Source organism: Trachypithecus francoisi, unplaced genomic scaffold (genome assembly GCF_009764315.1).
Source record: "Trachypithecus francoisi isolate TF-2019V2 unplaced genomic scaffold, Tfra_2.0 Lachesis_group16, whole genome shotgun sequence".
Taxonomy (NCBI): Eukaryota; Metazoa; Chordata; class Mammalia; order Primates; family Cercopithecidae; genus Trachypithecus; species Trachypithecus francoisi.
In genome coordinates, this window is record NW_022681461.1 from 71,635,343 (window position 1) to 71,661,549 (window position 26,207).

Sequence of the window (26,207 nt, forward strand, 5' to 3'; positions counted from 1 at the left end):
AGCTCAAGAGTGGAACAACTGGCCATCTAGACCCAGCCGATTGTGCACAGGAGGCAAGGGCAGCTCGGGATGGGGCCATGGCTTGCCCCAGCTCACAGACCCAGTTTGAGGCAGGACTGACATTGGAACTCAGGTCTGTCTGGCTCAGCTGGTCCTTCACAGCACCACATCAGCTCACACAAGACAGAGGAGAGTCCTCATGCTCAGAAAGGGGGAAAATCCTGGCTCGCCCAGGAGCCTGTGACAGGATGGGCCCCGGGGGTGAGGACTCTTGCAGCCTCAGGGGCTTTTTCTGCCAGAGCTCTTGTCTCTTTGCACTGAAATGGTCATCCCCAGCATGTGGATCTGGGGGCTCTGGAAGGTTGGGACCACTCCTCTGTATTCCCCCTACCCCAGGAAGCACAAAGTTTGGTATATTGTGAGACTTTGTGACTGTTGAGTGAATAAATGACTGCCAGTGTATCTGTCTCGCCGAGGACAAAAACTCAGCCAGAATGAGGCGGAAATCAAATACTCCACCTGCCCTAGCTCCCCGACGCCAGGTGCTCCCACCCCCGGCAGGAAGCTTTCTCACCATCCACCATCTTCTGCTCACAGTCCATGAGGTCCCTGCAGACACGGGCGGGGTTCTCTTTGGTGCCCAGGGGCGTCTTAATGCTCTGGATGAGGTTGCTGAGGTAGTGTAAGGTTTTAAAGATCTCTCCTCCCTGGTCAAGCACCAGCCGGTCCGGATAGCTGTAACCCTGTCATGAGGAGAGGGTGGCCACTGGGACCTTAGGGTCCTGGTCCAGCCTGGGGTCCAAGCCTCCACAGCCCCAGGTTCTCATGACCTGGGAAATATATCAGTTCCACGGTCATGGCTAGAGCAGGGGTTGGGCTTCTCTCTATTTTGCAGATAAGAAAATGGGCCAGGGACAAAGTGCAGGAGGAAGGGCTATCACGATGGCTCAGAGGCTTGAAAAGAGCTCAGGGTCAGACCATGTTCTCTGATACGGGACAGGCAGAGCCCTGTGAATAAGGCAGGCGGGGGTGCATGGAACACTTGGCAGTGGCCTCCAATCTCTATCTGCAAAGCGGCCCCCAATCTCTATCTGTGGAGGAAGGGGAGGTGCTGGGGGGAGCTGACTTGGGGAGCACACAGCCCCCACTGGGGTCCCCTAGGGTGGGAGCCAGGGTCTCTGTGAGGCACCAGGAGACGGGACTGGGGCCAGCAGGCACAAGCGCTGGGAGGACTTCAGCTCAGAGAGGGAGCAGTTCTCCACTAGGGGGCAGGAGCAGACAACGCATGCTAAAGAGCCGGCCATTCAGGGTTACCCTGGCCAGAATTCTCCCTTAAGCCTCAGCTTCCAGAGCTACAGATCAGAGCTAAATAAACCCTCCTTCCACTGGGGGTGGCAGAGGTCATGTGTGTGTGTGCATGTGTGTGCACGCATGTGTGGACGTGTGTCAGAAACCAGCAGCCGCTCACCCAATCCATTTCTTCTGCCTGGACAGACTACATTTCCAGCCTTATTTGTACTCTAGCCAACGGGATGGAAGTGGAGTGATGCCAGCCCCATAGAGGCCTGGCCCAGAGACCCTCCTGCACAATTCTCTACACTCTTTTTCCCTGGTGGTGCCTCCCCCTGGTGTGGAGTGACCTTGGGGGCCATGAGTGGGAGAGGAAGAGGGCAGAGCCCCTGGCAGGTAGCCAAAGTGTCTCATCAACAAGTCAATTAACTTTTATGTGCATGAGAAATAAGCCTCTATTCTACCGCCAATGCAGAGTGGGTAGGAGATGCTTGATAAATTGAGCCACTTTCCTTCATCTTGTTAAGGATGTTGCAGGTCAGCGCTCTCCTGTGCAGCACCACTGGCCTCTAGAGATGGAAGGAAATGCTTCCCTTCTCCAGCCACACTGGATCCTGGGTGTCCCTCTCTCTTTCCACAGGAAAGAGTGGACCTCCCCACATAGATGGTAGGGGGCTCATCCACGCTGTCCTCCACCCTAGACTGTGAGCCCTGTGAAAGTCAAGGCTGTGACTGGCCATCCATCTGTCTCAGCATCCAGCACAAGGAACAAACAGAAATGTTCGTAGGAGGTCTGAGCTGGGGGCAAGTTCCCCATCATGTGAAGAAAACAAGGCCGCAAAGGGGGCTCCAGACCAAGGCTGGACTAGAGGACATAGGAGTCCCTTCTCAGCCTGGAGTCTTGGAGCTGAGTTGACCACAGGCCAGGGTCTTAGCAGAGCCCCATGGGCTAACCATGAGCTTCTTGCTCCTGAAGAAACATGGGGGTGAGCCCTGGGAAGCTGCTGTGGGCTGTGGGCAAGCTTCTCTGCCTGACTCCAGCCAGCAAGAACTCGGAGACTCTGAGAGGCCTCCGGAGAAAGCTCAAGGGCTCAGGGCCTCTTTCTGGCCTTGCTCTGCCTGCACTGGCCATGGGACCCTGGACTCACTGCCCATTCTGAGCCTCAGTACCAACCCCCATTTGTGGATGTGAGATGCCACCAAGACCAGGACTCTGAAATGCTCCATGCAGGCCATGTGGAGGGCACTGACCACACGTGGGGCCATTATCTATTTGTGTTTCTCCCAGGAAGGGATCCCGGTGGGGAGAGCCCCTGGAGATACCTCTGGTCTGAATGCTCCACTGGTGTCCATCCACGTCTGGAAAGCTACCCCAAGATCATCTTGTTGCTGGGCAGGGAAAAGACAGGGTATGCATCGTGGCCCCCCAGGGTTCTCCACACTCATCAAGCGGGAGCCCCAGGGCCACATTCCCTGGCAGGATCTTAGCCAAGTCATATGTCCTCTTCGGAACTCTCGGTCTTTCCTCTCTTTGCAGATGGTCAAAGCTGACTCTGCCATTCCCTTTCCCCACATACTAACAGCTCCCCATTGCTCTCAAGATTAAGTTCAAACTCCTCAACATGGTTATAAGACCCAGTTTGAACACTGTGGCCTTGAGCCATGTATGTCTCTTTCCTCTTCCTCGTATGTGCTCTGGCACCAGCCGCACTATAGTACTTCTAAGTTCCTAAATACCATGCTCCATCTGGCCATGGGGCCTTTGCACATGCTGTTCTCATTGCCTGGAGGACTTCTGCCTCCCTTCAATGCACCATCTGGCTATCTCCTACACCAGTGGTTCTCCAGGAGAGGCCATGATGCCCCCTCCAGGGGATATTTGGCAATATCTGGAGACAGTTTGGTTGTTCAAGCTGGGGGAGGGGGTACTACTTGCATCTCATGGTTAGAGGCCAGGAATTCTGCTAAACATCCTCCAGGACAGTCACTCACAGCAAAGAATTATGCAAATGTCAGTTGCACTGTGTCTCAGAAAAGCTGCCCTAGACTCATCCTACAGATGTCAGTTGTGATGGGAAGCCTCTCCCGAAGCTTCTGACTCCAGGCTAAGAAGAGGGAGGCCCCCTTTCTCTATGCCCCCAGTCCCCATGTTTCTCCTTTGGCTCGCACTATAATGGTCTAATATAACTTTGCACCCCCAATTGGCCCTACCACCGGGGTTGGCAGAGACATAGCTGTGGTCTTGCCATGAAAACAGCAAAAGCTCAGGCCTGGGGTCCAGAACCAGGGACTCTGGAGCTACTCCTCAGGGTCACATCCCAGACCTGACACTTACTAACTGCGTAATCTGGGGAAAGCTACTTAACTCCCTTCCTCAGTTCTTTCATCTTGAAAATGGACCTGATAATAAAACTCCCTCACAAGAACTGCTGAAAGGAACACATGAGTGAATACATGAAAAGCACCTGTAACCCGGGCGCGGTGGCTCATGCCTGTAATCCCAGCACTTTGGGAGGCCGAGGTGGGCAGATGGCTTGAGGTCAGGAGTTCAAGACCAGCCTGGCCAACATGGTGAAAGCCCGTCTCTACCAAAATACAAAAATTAGCTGGGTGTGGTGGTGCATGCCTATAATCCCAGCTGCAGGAGAGGTTGAGGCAGGAGAATTGCTTGAACCTGGGAGGAGGAGGTTGCAGTAAGACGAGATCATGCCATGCCACTGCACTCCAGCCTGGGTGACACATCAAGACTGCGTCTCAAAAAAAAAAAAAAAAAAAAGCACTTCTAATGGTGTCTGGCATTGAGCAAGCACTCAATCAGTGTTAGTAGTGATTATTCAAAAAAAACATGCAAAATCCTCTAATTTTCTGTTTTTCCTGGATCTTTTCACTTTCCTTTCCTTGCCTTTCTTACTGATGAGAAGGACAAGGGAAGGCTGCAGAGGAGAGGCCAGGGCTGTCACTCTGTCTTTGAGGACGGTGCAGAGGGAGGGGCAGTGAGAGCAGGCATAAGGAGAGTAGAGCTTCTGAGTGACACATGGCTCAAGGGCTCCTGGCCCAGTCAGTCTTTCCTCGAGGCCATGCCCTGGGACGCTCTCGGGGCCTGATGGTAATAGTCGTCTAGCTACCGTGCAATAGTAAAATGTGTATGAACTTGTCACAGGGCTTGGGAGGTGTCATGCTCTCAGACAGTGCCACAGTGGCCACCAGGGAAGAACGCAGGGGCCCCAATCTGCCCCCTGGCCCGACGCTCTTTGTTTTTTTTGTTTTTTGTTTCTTTTTGAGATGGAGTTTTGGTCTGTTGCCCAGGCTGGAGTGCAGTGGCTCCATCTTGAGTCACTACAGCCTCCTCCTCCTCCTGGGTTCAAGTGATTCTCCTGCTTCAGCCTCTCCTGTAGCTGGGATTACAGGTGCCACCCACCATGCCTGACTAATTATGTATTTTTAGTAGAGATGGGGTTTCACCCTGTTGGCCAGGCTGATCTTGAACTCCTGACCTCAGGTGATCTGCTCACCTCGGCCTCCCAAAGTGCTGGGATTACAGGCATGAGCCACCATGCCCGGCCCCAACTCTCTTTGGATTCACAATCTGAGATGTACGAACCCTTGCAATCAGCCTACGTGTATGGAGTACACAGGTAGGGCCATGAACCCAGTGGCTGGAGCATCTTCCCAGATTCAGTTAGGGGCACGTCAAAGACTGAGGTTTCCTGCCTCCTGGCCCAGGGCTGTTTCTGTTGCTTCCAGGTCCAAGTCTCCAGTATGAAGTGACAAAATGACCTGGGCATCCCTAGACCCAGCTTAGGGCTCTAGCCACCAGGGCCAGAGAGGGCCAGCGACCTCTTCCCCCGAACCCCTCAGGCCTTATCCCAAGTAGGCAAAAGAGAATGTTTCCAACTTACCAATTGGATAGGACCCCCTGGAGGACCCTGCAAAAGAAGACAGCGGGTCAGTCAAATGACAGGGACAGTGTGCTGCAATCTGGAAGTGTGTCAGGAGACTGGGGAGGCCATCAGAGCATGCAGGACCTGCCAAGCTGGCCTGATGGGCCCCACTGGGCTGGTCTATGCTTTTCTGGAGGCCTGGCCCCTAGGCGTTACCCCACGTAGGGAAAAGTGAATGTTTGGGGGATGTCCTATACTCTCCTAGGAGTCTGTGGGCTACAAGAAGCATTTGAACCCTGTGAGGTTCAGGGTCAAGGCTTAGTCTGCTGGTGAAGCCTTGAGTCTCCTTCAAAGGAACACCCCAGGAGTCCAAGATGCACCCAGCACTCAGTTACCTACCGGGGGGCCGGGCCGCCCTCTGGGGCCGGGAGGACCCTGGGGGAACAAGAGAAGAGGAGTGAGCCCTGGTCCACAGGGTCTTCATCTCTCCCCATCCCAGTCCCACCTCAAGCAGACCTGGGACCCTGGGACAATGGTTCCTCTGGCACAGACGGGATGACGGAGGTCCGGAGGGAGAGAATGTGCCACCGGGAGGAGAACGCAGGCTGCCCGCCCCATGCCCTGCCCCACAGCCCTCATGCCCAGCCCACTCACCCTCGGACCTTGCAATCCCTGGAGGGAGACAGAAGGAGGGGAGAGTTAGGGAACCTGGCTGAGCCATGGCCTCACCCTGGTAGCCCACCCCTCCCCCACCCATGCAGTGCTGTGCCCCTCAGCCCCAGCCTATCCACTTACCCAGTCCCCACGGCTGCCTTTGTCACCCTTCGGACCCTGCAACAAACCATGGCCCAGTGAGACAGGGCCCAGAGGGGAAGCCCCATTTCCAGATGGGGAAACTGAAGCTCAGACTGGCACTGAGTCACAGAGTCAATCTGGAGCCAGGAAGGCAAGGGGACCCAGGAGTCTTCCTGCCCAACCCCTGCACATACCGGGAGTCCCGAAGGTCCCAGGATTCCGAGGGGCCCGATGATGCCTTCCTTTCCCTAAAGGAGACAGAAAGGCTCATGTGTCCTTGTTCCAGGGCCTGGGGAACAGATACCGGGAAGCGTGTGGAGAGCTGCCCGAGCATCGCAAGGGAGTGGAACGGAGACCAGGCCATGCATCTCCTGAGCCCCTCCTGCATGCCTAGGGGTGGGCTTCAAGAGTGGAAGGAGGGAAGGATGGGGGCCAAGCTGGCGAGAATGGCAGGAGTGAAGGTGGGAACCAAGCCTGTGGGCAGAGAGGGCTCAAGAATCGAGGAGGATGAAGATTGGGCCTAGAACAATCATCTCTGCTGCGACAGCAGGGAGGGGACTCACCATCAAACCAGGTGGCCCCCGAGGACCCTGGATGCCTTTGAAGCCGATATCTCCAGGGGGGCCCTGTGGGAAGTGGAGAAAGGGCTGTCTGTACTTGGCAGTCGCTGGGTAAAGGGGCCCCACAGCTCCCTCACTCCTAGAGTCTGCCAACCTCTGCCCTCCCTGTCAAGAGAGGCCTTACCTGAGAGGCCCCAGAAGGAGTAAGAAACACCTACAATTATTCAGCAGGTTCCAGCAGTGTGCTGGCTCAGTGCTGTGCGGCATATGCCTCTGGTCTTTATTTTTGCAAGTCTTCTACTGTCATTGCTCCCATTTTACAGATGAGGAAACCAAGGCTTAGAGAGACTAAGTGACTTGCACAAAGCACAGGGCAGGTAATCGTGTAACTGGGCTTGGAACCTAGATCTGCTGGAGTACTGGGGGATGAGGGTGTTCGTGCCTGATTCTGGCTGTGTTCCAGCCAATGTTTTCAGTGCTCCATAAATATTTGTTGAATGAATAAATGAATGAATGGGGTGGATGGATAGGACCCCACAGGAACAGTGAGCAGTGGGAGTCCGTACCTTAGGTCCGAAGAGACCTGCCATTCCTGGGAAGCCCATCTCGCCAGAGTCGCCCTGCGGGGAGAACAGGAAGTGATGGAGCAAGTGAGGTCATGGCGAGATGTCCCGCCAGCCACCCAGCGCCTCAGGGCCTGCCTTTTCCCTCCCAGCCTCTCCAGGGATATTGGTGACTCCTCTGTGAGGCAATCAAGTGAGTGTGAACAGCCCACAGAATAGCTGCCTGTCCACCTGTGCTCCAAGGGGAGCCTGTGATCTCTGTCAGATGAGAAAGCAGAGCCTGGCTCAGGAGTTCCACAGGGGAGGCTCTGCCACACTCAGGAGCTCCTGTCCCAGGTCTTCAAGGGACAGAATAACAGGACCCGCAGCCTCCTCCCACGGCCCTGAGAAGCTCTGTTAAGGAAGGATCCCCTAAAAATAACCCAGTTCGCTGAGGGCCTGTTATGTGCTGGATGTTTTGCCTGTACCGCCACACTTCCATGCTCCCACATCAACCCAGGGACACACCATAACCCCTGTTCACAGATGAGGAAACAGGCTCAGAGAGGGCAGGAGCTTACTGAAAGTCACACAGACACCATGTTGTGGACTGCGCTAGATTCAAACCCAGTGTGAACAATTTCAGGAACCTCTGGCCTCCTGTCCTGACCTCTGCTCCCAATCTTGCAAAAGGTTAAGAGAGCAATTGGCAAAGGGGGATGCTGGGGCCTGAGCCAAGAAGGGAAGGCTGGGGCCCCCCGGGGACAGAGGAGCCTGCCATTATTGCACATTCTTGGGACTTGGCCTTCAAGCTCATGAGCAGAAAGCCATCAGTTAGAACCTCCTAGCCTTATATTATAAGATCAGGAGCAAGTCACCTCCCTTTACTGAGCCTCAGTTTCCTCATCTGTAAAATAGGATACTATGTCATCTCCCTCCCAAAGGGGCTGGAAGGATACAATAAGACCAGGCAGGTCAAGACCCAGTGCTGAAGGAGGTAGGCTGAGGGGTCAGGCTTCGAGAGGGTCCCATTTAATCTAAATTCTACCTGTTAGTTTTTAAAAGATAATAGCTTTATTGAGCTATTGGTGGTTCTCTTGGTGGTTTTGATTTGTCTTATAAATGCTTATTGGATATTTGCGTATCTCCTTTGGAAAAAAATGTCTACTTGAATACTTTGCCCATTTTAAATTTGGGTTGTCTTTTTATTCTTGAGTTGTAAGGGTTCTTTATATATTAGAGATACATGTTCCTTATCAGATATATGATTTGTAAATACTTTCTTCCCTACTGTGAGTTTTTTCACTTTCTTGATGGTGCCTTTTGAAGCACAAAAGTTTTTGATTTTGATGAAATCCAATCTATGTACTTTGCTTTTGCTGCTTGTGCTTTTGATGTCTTAGCTAAGAAACTATTACCTAACACAAGTTTATAAAAATGTGTTTTTATGTTTTCTAATAGTTATACAGTAGGCCGGGCGCAGTGGCTCAAGCCTGTAATCCCAGCACTTTGGGAGGCCGAGACAGGCGGATCACGAGGTCAGGAGATCGAGACCATCCTGGCTAACACGGTGAAACCCCGTCTCTACTAAAAATACAAAAAAACTAGCCGGGCGAGGTGGCGGGCACCTGTAGTCCCAGCTACTCCGGAGGCTGAGGCAGGAGAATGGCGTAAACCCAGGAGGCGGAGCTTGCAGTGAGCTGAAATTCGGCCACTGCACTCTAGCCCGGGCAACAGAGCAAGACTCCGTCTCAAAAAAAAAAAAAAAAAAAATAGTTGTACAGTTTTAGCCTTTACATTGGTCTAATTCATTTTTAGTTAAGTTTTGCCTGTGGTGTGAAGCAGAGGTCCAACTTACTTCTTTGTATGTGATATGTGACTGTGTGATTGTCTCAGCACTGTTTACTGAAAAAAAATTCTTTTCCCATTCAATTGCCCTAGCACTCTTGTTAAAAACAATGGACATAAATGTGAGGTTTTATTCCTGTCTTGATTACTATACTTTGGTAATAAGTTTTGAAATTGGGAAGTGTGAGTTGTCCAACTTTGATCTTCTTTAAAGATCAACATTTGGGTATTCTGGGCCACTTGTATTTCCATATGAATTTTAGGATCAATTTGTCAGATTTTGTGAAAAAGTCAGCTTGGATTTTGATAGGCATTATATTTAATCTGTAGCTCTGTTTGTGGTAAGTACAGCCATCTTAACCATACTAAGTCTTATGATCTATGAATATGGGATGTCTTTGCATTTATTTGGGTTTTCCTTTATTTCATCAACATTTTGAATTTTTCAGTGAACATGTCTTGCACTTTTTTTTTTTTTTAAGATGGGTCTTGAACTGTTGCCCAGGCTGTACTTGAACTCCTGGGCTCAAGAGATTCTCCCATCTCAGCCTCCTGAGTAGCTGGGACTATAGGCACATGCCACCAAGCCCAGCTTCTTTCACTTCTTTTGTTAGATTTATTCCTGTTTCATTCTCTTTGATGCCATTATAAATGGAAATGTTTTATTAATTTCATTTTTGAATTGTTCATTGCTAGTGTATAGAAATATAATTGATGTTTGTATGTTATATATAGAAACAATATTTTTTGTGTATTGATCTTATATCCTGCAAACTTTGGTTTATTAGTTCTAATCATTTTGTTCAGTACAATGTTGAATAGAAGTGGTAACAGTGGACATCCTTGGCTTGTTCCTGATCTTGGGGGAAGTGTTCAGTCCTCTACCATTAAATATGATGATACCTGTGGGATTTTCACAGATATTCTTCATCAGGTTAAGGATGCTCCCTCCTGTTCCTAGATTGTTGTGTTTTTTTTTTTTTTTATCATGAAAGGGTGTTGGATTTTGTCAAATGCTTTTTCTGCATCTATTGAGATGATTGTATAATGTTTGTCCTTTATTTTATTAATAGTGTATTACATTGATTTCCAACAGTTGAACCAGCTTTGCATTTCTAGGATAAATCTCACTTTGTCATGGTGTAGAATCCTTTAGGCATATTGCTGAATTTGGTTTTCTTAGTATTTTATTAAGGATTTTTGTATCTGTATTCATAAGGCATATTTGTCTGTTGATTTCTTTCTTGTGACACCTTTTTCTGGTTGGGGTATCAGGATAATACTGGCTTCACAGAACCAGTTGTGAGATGTCCTAACTGTTCATTTTTGCACTCTGATGGCTGTCTCCTATACACCCATCAGGTGCAAAGAAGGGGTAATTTTAAAAACAGTCTTACTAAAGTAAAACTGAAGATGATAACTGTACTGTTTAAATTGTATAATCTGATTTGTTTTGACATTCTGTATACATGTTTATAATGGTCACAGCCAAGACAATAACATCCCATAGCCCCAAAGTTTCCTCACACCCTTTTATAATCTTTCTTTCCTGCCTACCCTCCCATCTCCAAGAACCACTGATCTATTTTCTTTCCATGCAGATTAGTTTGCATTTTCTATAATTTTATATAAATGAAATCACACAGTCTATACTATTTTTTATCTGAGGTCTTTCACTCAGCCTAATTATTCTGAGAATAATCTATGTTGTTGCATATATTAATAGTTGATCCATTTACTGATGAATTATATTTCATTGTATAAATATACCACACTTTATCTATTCACCTGCTGATACACATTTGAGGTTTTTTCCAATTTGGGGCTATTATAAGTAATGCTGCTAAGCCCCTTCAAGTATACTCTTTGTGTGGCTGAATGTCCTTATTTATGTAGGGTAAATATATATGAGTGGAATGATTGGATTACACAGTAGGGATATGCTTAACTTTCAAAGAAGTGGCCCAACTGGTTCCATAGTGATTGTACCACTTTAAATTCCCATTATCAGAGTGTGAAAGTTTCAGTTGCTCCATGTCTTTGCCAACACTCAGTATGGTTAGTCTTTTAAAACTCTTCACTATTCTAATAGGTGTGCCGTAGCATCTTACTGTGGTTTGAATGAGCATTTGTCTAATGACTAATGATATTAATCTTTTTCTCATGTGCTTATTTGCTATTGTATACTTTTTTTGAAGTGTCTATTCAAATCTTCTGCCCATTTTTAAAAATTGGGCTGCTTATTTTTATTATTGAGTTTTGAGAATTCTTTGTAGGTTCTGGATACAAATCCTTAATCCGATATATGATTCAGAAATAATTTCTCCCAGTATGTGACTTGTCTTTTCATTCTTTTAATAGTGTCCTTTGAAGAGCAAAAGTTTTAAATGTTGTTGAAGTCTGATTTATCACATTTTCTTTTACGGGTCATGTTTTTGGTATCATATCTAAGAAATCCTTGTTTTATCAAGTTCTTGAAGATGTCCTTCTATGTTCTAGAAGTGTTTTAATTTTCAGTTTTACATTTAGATGTAAGAACCAGGTTGAGTTAATTTTTGTATATGTTATGAGGCATCACTTGTCTGGCACCATTTGTTAGGAAAGACTATTTTGTACTTGCTGAATTGTCTTTGCACTTTTGTTAAAAAGCAGTTGTCCAGGCCAGGCGTGGTGGCTGATGCCTGTAATCCCAGCACTTTGGGAGGCCGAGGTGGGTGGATCACCTGAGGTCGGAAATTTGAGACCAGCCTGACTAACATAGAGAAACTCTGTTTCTACTAAAAATACAAAATTAGCTGGGCGTGGTGATGCATGCCTGTAATTCCAGCTACTTGGGAGGCTGAAGCAGGAGAATCGCTTGAACCCAGGAGGCGAAGGTTGCAGTGAGCCAAGATCGTGCCATTGCACTCCAGCTTGGGCAACAAGAGTGAAACTCCATCTCAAAAAACAAAACAAAACAAAACAAAACAGTTGCCCATATATGTATGGTATATGTCTGGGCCTTTTATTCTATTCCTTTGATCTATTAGTTCATTTATGGCAATACCACAGTTTCATGATGACTGCAGATTTGTAATAAGTCTTGAAATCAAGTGCCATTAGTCTGCCAACTTTGCTCTTCTTTTTCAGTGTTGTTTCAGTTATTCTAGGTCCTTTATATTTCATATGTATATTAGGATCAGCTTGTCATTTTCTACATGAAAACCTGATAAGCTTTAGATTGGAATTGTGTTGAATCTATACACCAATTTGAATAAATGTGATATCTTAATATTGAGTTTTTTGACATATGCCCACAGTATATATCTCCATTTATTTAAGTCTTCCTCAATTTCTCTTGCCAGTGTTCTATAGTTCTCAGTGTACATATGTTGCACATCTAATGTCAGATGTATCTCTAAGTATTTCATGTTTTTATGCTATTATAAATAGTATTGCTTTTTAGATTTCCATTTCTTATCATTTGTTGCTAGTGTACAGAAATGCAATTCATTTGTGCACATTGATTAGTGTATAGAAATGCAATTCATTTATGCATATTGCTTAGTTTATACAATCACAATTCATTTGTGCATATTGATCAGGTGTCCTGCGATTTTGTTAAACTCACTTATTCTAGTAGCTTTATTGTAGATGCCAATGGTTATTCTACATAGACAATCATTTCTCCTACAAACGAAACATTTTAATTCTTCCTTTTTGATATGAATGCCTGTTATTTGTTTTTCTTGCCTTATTGCACTGGCAAGAATTGCCAGTACAATGTTGAAAAGAAGTGGTAAGGACAGATATTCTTGACTTCTTTCTGCTCTGCTCCTTGGAAAAAAGCATTCAGTCAATCACTATTAAGTATGATGTTGACTAGGTTTTTCATGGATGTCCTTTATCAAGTTGAGGAACTTCTATATCTAGTCTATTGAGAGTTTTTATCAGAATGGAGTTAGATTTTTGTCAAATGCATTTCCTGCAACTACTGAGATGATCAAATGGGTTTTCTTTTTGAGTTTGTTAATACAGTGAATTATATTGATTTATTTTCAAATGTTATACTATCCTTGTGTTTCTAAGATAAACCCCACTTGGTCTTGATGTATTATCTTTATATATTCTTAGGTTCGTCGAACTAAAATTTTATTGAGAACTGTGGTAGCTATATGTATGAGGCATATTGGTCTATTGTTTCCTTTTCTTGTAATGTCTTTGTCTGACTTTGACATCAGGGTATTATCAGCCTCAAGGAAAGAGTTGGGAATTATTTTTCTCCTCTTCAATGTTCTGAAATAGTTATGTAGAATTGGTATTATTTCTTTTTTTCCTTTCTTTTCTTTCTTTCTTTTTTTTTTTTTTTGAGATGGAGTCTCTCTCTGTCGCCCAGGCTGAAGTGCAATGGAGCGATCTTGGCTCACTGCAACCTCCATCTCCCAGGTTCAAGTGATTCTCCTGCCTCGGCCTCCTGCGTACTGGGATTACAGGTGTACACCACCACACCCAGCTAATTTTTTTTTTTTTCATATTGTTAGTAGAGACAGGGTTTCACCATATTGGTCAGGTTGGTCTCGAACTCCTGACCTCGTGATCCACCCACCTAAGCCTCCCAAAGTGCTGGGATTACAGGTGTGAGCCACCGCACCTGGCCGTTATTATTTCTTTTGTAAATGTTTAGTAGCATCCACCAGTGAAGCCATCTGGGCCCAGAGTTTTCTCTGTGGGAAGCTCTAACCACAGATTCAATTTCTTTAATAGATATAAGGCAATTTAGGTTATCAGTCTCTTCTTGAGTGACCTTTGGTAGTTTTAGAATTTGTCCATTCCATCTAAGTCTTTTTTTTTTTTTTTTTTTTGAGACGGGGTCTTGCTCTGTTGCCCAGGCTGGAGTGCAATGGTGTGATCTCAGCTCACTGCAAGCTCTGCCTCCAGGGTTCAAGTGATTCTCCTGCCTCAGCCTCCCAAGTAGCTGGGACTACAGGCACCTGCCACCACGCCCAGCTAATTTTTATATTTTTAATAGAGACGGGGTTTCACCATATTGGCCAGGATGGTCTCGATCTCTTGATCTCGTGATCCGCCCACCTTGGCCTCCCAAAGTGCTGGGATTACAGGCATGAGCCACTGCACCGGGCCCATTTCATCCAAGTCTTTAAATTTATTGGCATAAAGTTGTTTATAATATTTCCTTATTATCTTTTTAATTTCTGTCATATCTGTAGTGACATTGCTCCCCTATCCCTGATCTGATATTAGTAACTTCTATATTCTTTCTCTCTCTCTCTCTCTTTTTTTTTTTTTTTTAGTTTCCTGATTAGTCTGGCAAGAGTATCAGTTTTACAGATCTGAAAAAGCTAACTTTTGATTTTCCTTTTTTTTTTTTTTGGTTTATTTTTGATCTTCATTATTTCCTTCCTTCTGATTACTTTGTTTTAAATTTGCCTTCTCCAGCCCCAACCCTCAGTTTCTTAAGATGGAATCTGAGACCATTTATTTGAGACCTTTCTTCTTTTCTAACACAGAAGTTATTACTATAAAGATCTCCCTATATATCAACAGCATGTCGCCAACTTTTACATGCTGTTTTTTACTTTCATTCAATTCAAAATACTAACTTCCCTTTTGATTTCTTCTTTGACCCATGGGTCATTTAGACACTTGTTACTTAGTTGCCAAATATTTGGAGATTTTTCAGATCTCTCTGTTACTGATTTATAATTTAATTTCATTATGGTAAGAGAACATTCTTTGTGTGATTTGAATCCTTTTAAATTTTTAAAGAATGTATTGATAAAATATTTATTTATACTATTAAGTAAATTATTTAATATTTATATTGTTTATATTACTAAAATATTTTATTAATAAAATTTATTGATTGATTTTAAGGTTCAAAATAGTGTCTGTCTTGGTAAATGTTCTGAATGAACTTACAGCAAATGTGTATCTTGCTGATATTGGACATGGTGTTCTATAAATGTCAATTAGGTCACGTTGGTTGATAATACAGTTCAAGACATCCTTACTGATCTTCTATTTGCTTCTGTTTTACCCATTAGGAGAGAAATATATTGAAATCCTTGAGTATAATTGTGATTTTGTCTATTTCTCCTCATAGCTTTATTAGTCTTTGCCTGACTATTTTGAAGATCTATTGTTAGGTGCATAAACATTTATGATTCTCATGCAATTTTGATAAGTTGGCTTCTTTGTCATTATGAAAAGACCATCTTTATGACTGTTAGTAGTCTTTGCTCTGAAGTCCGTTTCATCTGATATCAAAATAGCTACTCCAGCTGTTTGGGATGAATGTTAGCACAGTATGTCTTTTTCTATATCTATCTTTAACCTACTTGTATCTTTATATTTGAAGTGGATTTCTTGTAGCAGTAGATGTAGTTGGGTCTTGCTTTTTCATCCACTCTGACAATCTCAGCTTTAACTGGGGTATTGAAACAGCTTGCTATATGTTTTCTATTTGCCCTGTTTATTCTCTGTTCATTCTTCCTTCTTTTTCTAGGTGGGGTGAGCTGAATGTAGCCTCTGGGACGGGGATGAAGGCAGTGAGGCACAGAATGAGCACTGGACTGAGAGTCAGCAGAGCCCACCTTCTGGTTGTGATCACCTTCTCCTCATTCTGAAGGGACCACTCAGGTCTCTTTCCTCAGCCTCCCCCACCACCTGGTTGAGGGGTGGCAGAATGGTACCTGGTACCCAGATTTTATCCCTTGTCACAGAGCAAGGAGGTGGCATCTGGGTCAGTGTGTTAGTGTGTGTGTGAGTGTGCATGTGTTTGTACATGTAGGTGGATGTGAGTGTGTGCATGCGTGTGTGGGCACGTGTATTCTTTGGGGCTCACTCACCGGCTGGCCTTTGGACCCAGGCTCCCCCTGGTTTCCAGGGAGCCCCGTTCTGCCCTCCGTCCCTCGTTTGCCAGGGGGACCCAGCTGTCCGGGTAACCCACTCTCACCCTTAAAGAAACACACAAAAAATCACTAAAGTGGGAAGGGGTTCTAAGGGAGGAGGAGGTGGAGGGGGCCTAGGGCAGCCAGAACAGTGATTCCACAGGGTACTCGAGATTGCAGAATGCTGGGGCAACAAATGGAGGCCTGGTGGAGTGGGGGTGACAAGATTTTCACCTCCCAAAGAGGAAGGTCTCTGTCTCTCCCCTCGCGTTCTGGGCCCTGCCTTCCCAGCTCCTCTCCTGCAATTCCTCTCCTCCTTATTGCTTTTCCCCAACAGCATGCAGTTCCCTCCTCCAAACCTCAGCTCACACCCCTAGAATGCCTCCTCCCCATTTATTTATTTATTTTTATTTTTTCAGACAGAGTCTTGCTCTGCCGCCCAACCTGGAGTGCAGTGGTGGGATTTCAACTCACTGCAAGCTCCGCCTCCCCAGTTCAAGCGATTCTCCTGCCTCACCCTCCCGAGTAGCTGGGACTACAGGCGCCCGCCACCAGGCCCGGCTAATTTTTGTATTTTTAGTAGAGACGGGGTTTCCCCATGTTGGCCGGGCTGGTCTCGAACTCCTGATCTCAAGTGATCCGCCCGCCTCAGCCTCCAAAGTGCTGGGGTTACAGGCGTGAGCCACTGCGTAGCCACCTTTTCCCCTTCTATTCTCATTCAAATCTTCCCTGGGTCAAGGCCATCGCTCCCTCTGCCTCCTGTGTCTCAGAGGGTTCCAACCTTTCCTCAATTAAACCTCGAGCCTAGGAAGGGCAAGAACCACGACTGAGTCATTCATCTACATCTCCCCTTCAGAGTCCAGCCCTTGGCTCCAACGGATTCACGGCCGCCCCCTCCTCCCACGCTGCACTGGCAAGCTTTCTAAGATGCCTTGGGGATCCCGGCTGCAAGCAACATCTGTTGTTCCACAAATGTCCACGAGAGGGCGCCCGTGGACAATTCAAAAACTAATTGAAGGTTTCAAGGGCCTGGTAGGGGCTGTATTTATAGTTCCCCCGATGAACTATCAGTCTAGTTCAAGCCTGGGGCAGGACCCCCGAGAAAGGTCAACAATATGGACTCCATTTTCACACAGGCCCTGGGACATGGGTGCCCAAAGGGTCGGAACCACTAGAGTCTGCATCAAGGCAGGAAGGGCAGAGAGTGGGTAAGTGGATTAAGAGGTATCTGACCTTGAATCCTGGGGGTCCCTGTGCTCCAGGTAAGCCGGCCACACCTGGATTTCCTCTCTTCCCAGCAGGGCCCATGGGGCCAGGGTCCCCATCGTCTCCCTGCTCCCCCTGTTAAGAAAGCAGGCAGAGGAGGGTCTCTTGTGTTTCACGAAATAGCCAAGGAAGCAGATGGCTCAACGCCTGGGTGAACCCTGGGTGTAGCTGGAGGAAGGGGTCACACTCCAGGATGGAGGTCAGACGGCCTGTGTGTGACGTGGCTGGACCAGGAGGAGCTGAGGATTGTGAGTGGGGAAGGGCGGGATTCTGAGTGAGGAAGGAGCGGGACAGGAACCCTATCCACCAGGCAGGGGAGGAAAGGACGGTCTTTCTGGATGCTGACATCCAGGAGAGACAGTCAGAAGGTCCACACTCCCAGGTGCCAGGGGACGAGACGGTTGCCCACCCCAGGGAAACTCCTGGATAGTTGGTTCTGCCCATCCAAGTTTCTAAACGGGCTCCTCTGGCCCATGGCCTGGGGAAGTTCCCCCACACCTGGTCCCGAATGGAGCCACCATCTGTTAACACCAAGCCCCACTCACCTGCTGTCCCACTTGCCCGTCCCTGCCAGGAAGCCCATCTGGTCCAGCGATGCCCTCGAGGCCCTGTCTCCCCACCACGCCCCGGGGCCCTGGCAGCCCCTGCAGGCCCTGGGGGGTACATAAAAAGCTGGTGAGGGCATTTGGCGGGGGAAGGAGGAGAGGGTGGGCGTGGGGGCGGGCAGGGAGGCTGGCTGGAAATAGCAGCTGTAGTCACTCACCTGGACCCCTCTCCGGCCTGGGGCCCCCGCCTTGCCTTGCTTTCCCTTTGGTCCCTGAAAAATCAAGGGCCACATGATGGAGGCTGCCCGGTAGAGGCGTGGGACACTAGGGGCTCTGGAAGGAGGGACTGAGAGGATTGTGGGCCTCTGGGTGAACACCTGATGCCAAAGATGTGCCCAAGCACTCTGGCCTGGAAGCCTGGGGCCAGGGCTGGCCTTGGAACCTCCCGGGGCTGTCTCTGAGCCTGCTCTGGGCCCTGGTGTCCCCCTCATTGGCACTGGCAATTTCCTGGGAGGAGCCAGAGGCCACGGCTCCACCGGATCCTTTAGAGACTGGGTATCACTGAGGCGTGCAGGTGAGGGGCTGCACCAGGGGGAGGGAAACAGCATTCAGAGAGCACTGGCCCAGCCTGGAGTCTGGGGGAAGGCAGGGGCCCAAGGGTAGAGGCAGGAAGTGTCTCCTCCTCAAGCACCCTGTCTCTGCCTCCTCTTCCTCCAGTCCCCCTCAATTGACTTCTCCCAGTTTTCTCTCTACAGTGTGGTGTGGGGGAGAGAGGCCAGCTTTGGCTCTTGACTGCCCTGGGTTCAAGTCACTCTGGTTGGCCTCAGGCAGGCGGCTCCCCTTCTGGAGTCCCGGTGAAATGGGGCTGATCATCCCTCCTCGCTCAGGCTATTTGAAGGGAGATGGGGTCATAGCCAGAAGCAGCCTGCCGGGCTCCTGGTGGGATGCCCCCCTGCCCTGCCTCGCAGCCTCTGCAGCCTGCATTTGGTTCGCTGTGTGACTGTGGGTCAGGCTTCCCTCTTCCCGGGACTCAGTCTCCCCGCTGAAACCCCGGCCCTCTTACCTCTGCGCCTTTCGATCCTTTGGGTCCCGGCCGCCCCCGGGGTCCCGGATGCCCCTGCAAACCAAGATGAGATGACGCAAGGCAGCCCCAGGATTCTCTCCCGGGGAGGGTGGCCAGTCTCCGCCTGGAGGGGGAGGGGTGGGGAGGGGTTTGGGGGTGCAGGTTCTGGGGGTATCCCCAGAGTCAGGGCAGGAGAAACAGAAATGGCTGCCCCAGACCCTCCTGCAGGGAGGGTTCTTTTAAGCTTTAAAGGGTCCAGTTCTTTCATTCCCACTGCCCCCCCACTCAGGGCGGGAGGCAGGGATGGGACAGGAGGCACCACTCACGGGTTGGCCCTGCTGGCCTGGCTTTCCACGGAGGCCTTGCACACCCTCCTGTCCCTGGAAGCCAAAGAGAGACAGGTGAGGGGGGCCCATCCTGCAGGGGGCTGGGAGGCAGCACAGAAGCCTGGGAAGTTCTTGTTCTTTCTAGACGTGTGTCATCCCCCATCTCCCAGACATGCCTGATCCTGCCAGCAGGTGGGAGCTCTGATACTTACAGGGTACCCAGGGTCCCCCGGTTCCCCGCGGTCTCCTCGATCACCCACAGGGCCCTAAATGACAAAGACAACAGCAAAATTTGGGCCACCAGGTGCCGAGGATGCCAGCCCTGGGCCCTGTTAGCCATGCCCTCTGCGGAGCTCTCAGGGACCTGGCCCCTGATCGGCCCACCCCTCTCCATGCAGCAGGAGGCCCAGATTCCACCTAGGACTCCCCATGGCCCAGGGAGGGAGGGGGCTTACCCGATCTCCAGGTGGCCCAGGGGGCCCCTCGGCCTTGCCGTCCTCGCCCTGCTCCCCCTGTGGACACAGAACCAGCTTTAGGGCAAACCGCCTGCTCCTGGGGAATGTGGGGAATTCCAGACGGAAAGTGCTTCGTCAGAGATGAAGTCTAGCCTGCTTAGGGTTACAGATGGGGCACAAACTAGAGAGGGAAGGGTAGGTGTGTCTGAGCCAGACCCAGGCTGGTGTGGAACCAGGGTTGTGGAACACAGAACAGCACTTTGTGCCCTCCGGACGCCCTTGAGCTGTAGGATCCTGCAGGAAGTCAGGGAGCTCAGACAGCTGGGTTCACATCCCGGCTGGCAAAGGATCAGCTGCGTGGCCCTGCAACACGTCCCTTCCCATCTTTGAGCTCCTCTCCTCAGCTGGGGAATAGGGAAATGGAGAGGAGTGGGGTGGGGTGAAGGGGGCAGTGTGTGATGCCCGTCAAGGAGTGGTGAGGACTCCATGGAATGATGCGCGACGCCTGGCAGGGAGTAGCACCAACTCCAGCAGCTGGCACGCATGGGCACTGCTCCAGGCCAGACACAGGCGGACTCATGATATCTGCAGCGCAGCACTGTGAAGCAGATGCGATTATTATCCCAATTCACAGATGAGGACACTGAGGCTCGCAGAGATGATGGGACCTGCTCAGAGTTCTTCACCCTCTATCTAAGAGTCCCTGTCTCCGATCCTTGCTGGGAGGAACCAGCTTTAGGGTGAAACTCCTACCCTCCATGGTAGCCCCAGGTGGCACTTGGCAGCCAGTCAGCATGGGGGTGTATCCATAAGACAGGTTCCTATGTGCAGAGCGGGACTGGAGCGCGTCCCGGTGCTGTTGAGAGGACTCGGTGAGGAAAGGCACAGGAAGCCCTCAGCAGGCTGCTGCCCACGTAGCAGGGGCTCAGCAGATGGCGTTAAAATTGCCGTAGCCGGTAACAATAGCAGCAGTGAGACTGTGTCACATGGACACGGCCAGAGACGGGAGTCGGTGGGGGAGCAGAGTTTAGAATTGAGGTCCTCATGCCGTGGCCACCCCAGGCCCTGGTCCATCCGCAGGACAGGTGTAGACGCCACCTTTCAACTACAAGGAAGGTGTAAGCGGAACAGCAAATGGCAGAATCTCAGGGCTCAGAAGAGTCCAGCCCCAGAAAACTTGTGTCACTCCTCTGGGCACAGGGCTCAAGCCAGGCACCCCTGGACCCCTTTGTTCATAGGGACTGAAATAGAGCCGGAAGAGGCTGGACAGAGGCAAAGCGTCCCTGGGGCTGGGACACATCCCTGGCCGGAGTCAGTTCTAAAGGTTGGTGGTGATCAGCCACCAGCCTGAGGCCTCTGTGGTTCCTGTGGGTAGAGGCTGCAGGCTGGCAGGGACTAGGCCTAAGGTCTAGAACCAGCTGTACCCAGAGGGGTGGCCCAGTGAGCGGGAATTCCTTCTCGTCCCTGCCCACTCTCTATGGTTCTTTGATCCAGTGCTCAAGTCCCACTGTGGACAGAGGCAGCTGGACTTGGGGGCTTTGGGGAAGGGGCCTGCCTGTGTCTACCCAGCATGTTCCATGTGCCTGGCATTTTGTGAGGTTTGTTTCATCCGATCTGCACAGTAACCTATGCCGCTGGGACTATTGTCCCCACTTAATGATGGGAAACTGAGAGGAAGGAAGGTCTTAGCCAAGGTCACTCAGGAATCGGGGCAATCTGGACCCAAAGCCCAGACTGGATGGGCTTGGATGGTCGGGGGCCCTGCCCGCCCCATCCTGGATCAGCTATACTGATGCCCCGCAATGTGAGTGTAGTTTGGGGATGCATTTTTTAGCACCAGAAATCTGGTAGGATACTGTCCCTCCCCTGTCCAAGTCCCAGAGTCTCATCCCCTCTCTCTGGCCACCAGCTTTGTAGTGAGCTCACCCCCACGGTGAGCGGGGGTGGGCAGTTCAAGTTAAAGGCGTATGGCTTCCTTATCTCGGGTTTGCTTTTGGTTAGGGAAGTAGGCTCTGGCATCAGACAGATGAGGTCTAAATCCCGGCCCTACCACCCTCTTACTACAGATCCTGGGCTAGTCTCTGAGCCTCGTGGGGACTCAGTTTCCCCACCTGTCCTGTAGAACAGTGGTATCTCTGCACTGGGGCTGTGGTGAGGATTACGGGAGGAATGGCAGGGAAAGAGCTCTGCATGTGGGCGTGTGCTCAGTGTCTCCCCAGGAACCTGCTCTCTCCTCCCCAGCACCATCCAGCTTGTGGGCAGCTGTTCATTCATGGAACTTGCCCTGTTTTTGAGACCTCTAAGGGCTTCATTCCCAGCCTCTAGCTCAGGGCCTGGAACACACTACATCCTCCATAAATATCTGTTGGAGAGCTGGAGGAATGAACGAATCTAGTAATGCCTTCTAAGTCAGAAAAGGCATCCGGCTGATATATATGTGATGCCCCCCTGCCCTTGGCCTCTCATTCCTGAGGACCCCCCCAACTTGATGAGGCACTCAAGGCTCAGAGAATCCTGGGGACCCCCCAAGGCCCCTGCAGCCTTAGGGCAGATGTGATGTTAGGGTCCCATTCTCAGCAGCCACAGAGACTGCTTCTAGAGCTGCAGATGGCCTGGAGCGGAGGCCTTGGGGTGCACCAGGGGCTCCTTGTTTCAGGGTCTGTGTTAACCCCTTCTGTGCCAGCACTGGCAGGCTGCAAGGGCCCAGGAGGGACCCAGGGTACTGAGTGGCACCTTCGGTGGCTTCCTGTGGAATCGGCTGGGGTGGGTGGCACTCTTTGATGGCTGAGCTGTCCTCCTCCAGCAGGAGGAAGGGGTCAGCTGGGCAGCACGCCGGGCCAGCGTGAGTCACCAACAGCAGGATTTAGTTAGTGGGGAGCTGACTCAGCAAAAGAAAGGCGTGCTGGGGAGGCAGGGGCAAGCGGAGCGATCCAGCTGAGCCAGCAGGGGAGAGGGGGAGGAGGAAAGACAGAAGGGACTCAGGCGACGAAGGTAGGACTCAGACACGTGGGTTCTGGGGCCAGCTGGGTATTGCCTTGGACGTGACATAGCACCAATACCTTGGACCTTCTGGCACTCCTGGCCCTCCACATCCTCACCAGCATGGCGGGGCAGGGTCCAGGGATCAGCGAGGATCCTTCCAGTGATTTCTCTCCTCTACCGAATCTTGAGCCAAGGGGTGGGGAATGAACATGCCTTCCCCTCTGCCTTGGTGGCTCCTTCCTTGACCACTAACTACTGGAGTTCCTCACTCTCCGTCCTAAGCCTCTCCTGCTCAGCATCCTCTCCCCACTCTCACTGGGTGATCTCATTCACGGGCAAGGCTTCAATTCCCATGTCGACACAGATGATGGAGTTACAGTTTTAGTCATTACAAGATTGATGTCCATTTCTGCTTCTTGGTTATAAGCCCAGTGAGGGCAGGGATTGCATATTTTCATTCCAGCACTGGGTACAAAGATGACACCCAGCACATACTGCTGAATGTGGATCTGATGGCTCCTGCCTGCTGGGCACAGTGGCAGTGACACCAGCCTCAGCTGCTGCAGGGGGTGAGCCCCCACAGGCTTCTCCAGCCATGGCTACCCCAGGGGCTTTCTCCTGCTGGCCCCGAAGCTGACCTCAGCCTCAGACACGAGGGTGCAGCTGCTTCCCCCAGAGCAAACACCCACCTTTTCGCCTTTTGGTCCAGGAGGTCCGAGGGGTCCCACAATGCCTTTGTGTCCCTGCAGGAAAACAAGAAGGAGGTAAGTCAGAATGAGGACTCAGGAAGGACAAAGGACGTGGACTCTGAAATGGGAACACTGGGCTGCAAAACTGGGTCCCAGCTCTGTCCCAGGTGGCTGTGTGGCTCTCAGTAAATCTGTGCCTGTCTGAGCCCTGGCCTTCCAGACCTGCCATGCTGGTCCCAGACACACCCCAAAGGGGTGTTCCAGTTTGGATGGTCAGGGGCCCTGCCCGCCCCACCCTGGAGCAGACCTGGAAGGGTATCTCGGGAGAACCAGCTTTGTCCTCCAAGCCAGGACCAGGGACAGGGGCAAAATGCTTGCCTCAACAGACCTTCCCAGGCTTTGGCTAGGCCTGCAGGTGTGGACACCCGCCATGGGCTCCTTGAAACATCCTTCCAGGTCTTGTCTCACCTGTTTTCCTCTCCCTCTCCTCCTCTCCCTGCTGTATCTCTACCAAACACTGGATCTAGAGCCTCGAGGACCAGAGCTAGGATTCCACCTCCAAACTGAAGTGGTCAGGCCTTGTGTGCCTCTCTATCCTCCTGAGCCCCGGTTTCCCCTTCTGAGTAGGCACCATACCCCTCTGAGCCCTGTTCTCTCCAGATGTGTAACATGGGTTTGGCTCAGCCATGTCTAAGAAGATGCCAGACTGGATACAAAAATGGTCCCTTCCCCAGACAGCAGACAAGGCATGCAGAGCACCCACCCCAGGCAGGAAATACCCAGGAAGGCTTGGGGTGGCTCATTTTGATCTGGTGGCCCCAACCACACCTGTCCCATCCATGATCTTCCACCCCCACCACAGCTCTGGGCCCAGGGCTCCCTGGGGCAGGTGAGACCCCACATCTTCAGTGTCCCAGGGGTCAGCCTTCAGCCGGGAGGTGGTGGGGCAGAGGGGGTGGGGTGAGGTGATATCTGCTTACATCATAACCAGCCAGTCCTGGTTCTCCTTGGGCCCCCATGCGTCCAGGAGCACCCTACAAGAGGAGGAGACCCTCGTTGGTATGGAGTGTGGCTGTCACAGCAGGGACACAGCAGTCTCCCTGCAGGCTCCAGCCGTGCTCCACCCAGCAGCCTGGTGCTTCCATGCTGCCCATAACCAAGGTGTGTGAACACGGCAGAAAGCCAGTGACATCATCCCTCCTCCCTGGAAATCCCCACCCCCGCCCCAGCCCTCCTTCTCCTGGCTCCAGTGGTTCAAGACAGCTGATTGCTAAATTTTCAGGACTTTTACAAGCCAGTGAAACAGAGCTGTTATTAACAATTCAATTTTATGGACTTACAGTTAAATTAATTTTACTAAAAATCAAGATAGAGGATATTCAAAACTCATCTCCTCCTAGCCATTTTACTACATTTTCCTCCTACCTACTCTCATGAGGTTATTTTGGTCTACTGCATCTGTGCATGTTGGTGGAAACACGGTCTAAGGGAGGGCTGCTGTGTGACTCCTCCCCACTCTGCATTCAGGGACGTCATGTCAGTGGCTTGAAACCAGCCACGGAGGGAGCATTTACACTGCAGAAACTGGCAAATACCACAAACCAGCCTGGTTGCTTAACCTTACACACAGCCAGCTTGGAGCTGCTGTGTCACCCTCTTCAGCCTCCTTCCCTTGCTTCCACCTGGCGTCTTTGTCTCCTGCAGGTATCAAAGCCCTCTGGGCCCCTTCCTTCAGGGCAGCCCAGCAATGCTCTGGGACACCCTCAGAGTCATCCAGGGACCTGCAGGAGCATTGTCCTGTTCCTCCTGAATCTATTTCCAGGGGGAAATCTCCTTGTTTGATAAAAACAGTCCTAAGAATCGGGTCCTTTCTCCCCTGATGCTAATAACAAGGCTTATTAATTTGGGTCCATAGAGGGCTTCAGGGGACCCACACACCCCTTCAAATTGCAGGAAATATTCTGTGTGGTATATACTGTTCCGGAGGCGGGGCTGCAGCTTTCTGCAGGTTACCAGAGTGATTCATGATTCAGAGAGGTGGCTGGGACAGTGAGCACCAGGTGTTCAGCTAATAGCTGGGGTGGGTGACAGCAGCACAGAGAAGCCTGGTGTCTCCTTTCCTGCCCTTGGTTCCCTCTATTCCATATCTTACTCCTCGACCCCAGCGAGAGTCCTCACCGTTGGTCCCAGGCTGCCCCGGGACCCTTTAGGGCCTGGAGTGCCAGGGGGTCCGGGGTCTCCAGGGACGCCCATCTCACCCAGCTGTCCTTGGTAGCCCTTGGCGCCCTGCAACAGGAGGAGAGACAAGCTGTCACCAGGCCCCAGCAGGACAGAGGGGCCAGGGAGGGGAGGGACTGGGAAAGGGATGTGGGGGAGGGACCTGGGCCCATCGAGGCAGAAGGGAGCACCTACCTTGGCTCCAGTGCGGCCCTTCTCACCTTGCTTCCCTGATTTTCCTTCAGGACCCTGAAGAGAGAGGAGGGAAAGAGCAAGAGAAAGATGAGAGAAGAGAGGAAATTGAGGCAGATTCGCAAGGTGGTCAGACTGTCAGCTCTGGAGGCAGACGGCCCGGTTCGAAACTGATTCTGCCACTCAGTACCTGTGTGACCTTGAGCCTGACCTAACTTCCCAGGCTAAGCGTCCTCTGCTGTGTAGTGGGGACAGTGTCACAGAACTTAGGGATTCGACTTGGCGATGCAAGAACGCGCTGACAGCGAGGCCTGGGTGCAGGGGTGGACGCTGGGTGTGGCTTCTGCAATTGCTGGCTTCACTGTCGTCATGGTTACTGTTAGGCATCCAGGGGTGTCCTACAGGGAGGAGCGCTCTGCACTGAGCTCTCTCCAGCGCCAAGTGCTGTTCCACCCTCCCAACGACCCTGAACGTTAGGCCCCAATGAGACCCGCTTCCAGTTGAGGCAGCCAAGTTCCCAAAGATACAATGACTTTTGCCCAGGGTCCCAGCTGTGCCTTGCAGGCCCTGAATCAATCCCAGCTGTGTCTGGCTCCATGCCCAGGGCTCTTTCCACCCCCTGGCTCTGGGTCCCCATTGATGACATGAGGTGGCAAATGGAGAGGA

At 50.6% G+C, this 26,207-nt stretch overlaps 1 protein-coding gene across 7 annotated transcripts in view; it reads right to left on the bottom strand.

The window, feature by feature from the left end:
• COL27A1 (collagen type XXVII alpha 1 chain) overlaps positions 1 to 26,207 on the bottom strand; it is a 157,941-nt gene that overhangs the window by 5,328 nt on the left and 126,406 nt on the right. For 5 of the 7 annotated variants that reach the window (XM_033237698.1, XM_033237699.1, XM_033237700.1 and 2 more), the window contains 21 exons: positions 25,545 to 25,598; positions 25,311 to 25,418; positions 24,113 to 24,166; positions 23,133 to 23,186; positions 19,462 to 19,518; positions 19,219 to 19,272; positions 19,007 to 19,060; positions 18,681 to 18,734; positions 17,836 to 17,889; positions 17,618 to 17,725; positions 17,040 to 17,147; positions 15,765 to 15,872; positions 7,093 to 7,146; positions 6,530 to 6,592; positions 6,161 to 6,214; positions 5,967 to 6,002; positions 5,826 to 5,843; positions 5,571 to 5,606; positions 5,190 to 5,216; positions 2,614 to 2,679; positions 575 to 743 (listed from right to left, as the gene is read on the bottom strand). In XM_033237698.1, the coding sequence (XP_033093589.1) occupies positions 575 to 743; positions 2,614 to 2,679; positions 5,190 to 5,216; positions 5,571 to 5,606; positions 5,826 to 5,843; positions 5,967 to 6,002; positions 6,161 to 6,214; positions 6,530 to 6,592; positions 7,093 to 7,146; positions 15,765 to 15,872; positions 17,040 to 17,147; positions 17,618 to 17,725; positions 17,836 to 17,889; positions 18,681 to 18,734; positions 19,007 to 19,060; positions 19,219 to 19,272; positions 19,462 to 19,518; positions 23,133 to 23,186; positions 24,113 to 24,166; positions 25,311 to 25,418; positions 25,545 to 25,598 (1,390 nt within the window). Of the gene's footprint in view, positions 1 to 574; positions 744 to 2,613; positions 2,680 to 5,189; positions 5,217 to 5,570; positions 5,607 to 5,825; positions 5,844 to 5,966; positions 6,003 to 6,160; positions 6,215 to 6,529; positions 6,593 to 7,092; positions 7,147 to 15,764; positions 15,873 to 17,039; positions 17,148 to 17,617; positions 17,726 to 17,835; positions 17,890 to 18,680; positions 18,805 to 19,006; positions 19,061 to 19,218; positions 19,273 to 19,461; positions 19,519 to 23,132; positions 23,187 to 24,112; positions 24,167 to 25,310; positions 25,419 to 25,544; positions 25,599 to 26,207 lie in introns of those variants that run through there. The other 2 variants (XR_004443599.1, XR_004443600.1) reach the window with 2 other exon arrangements.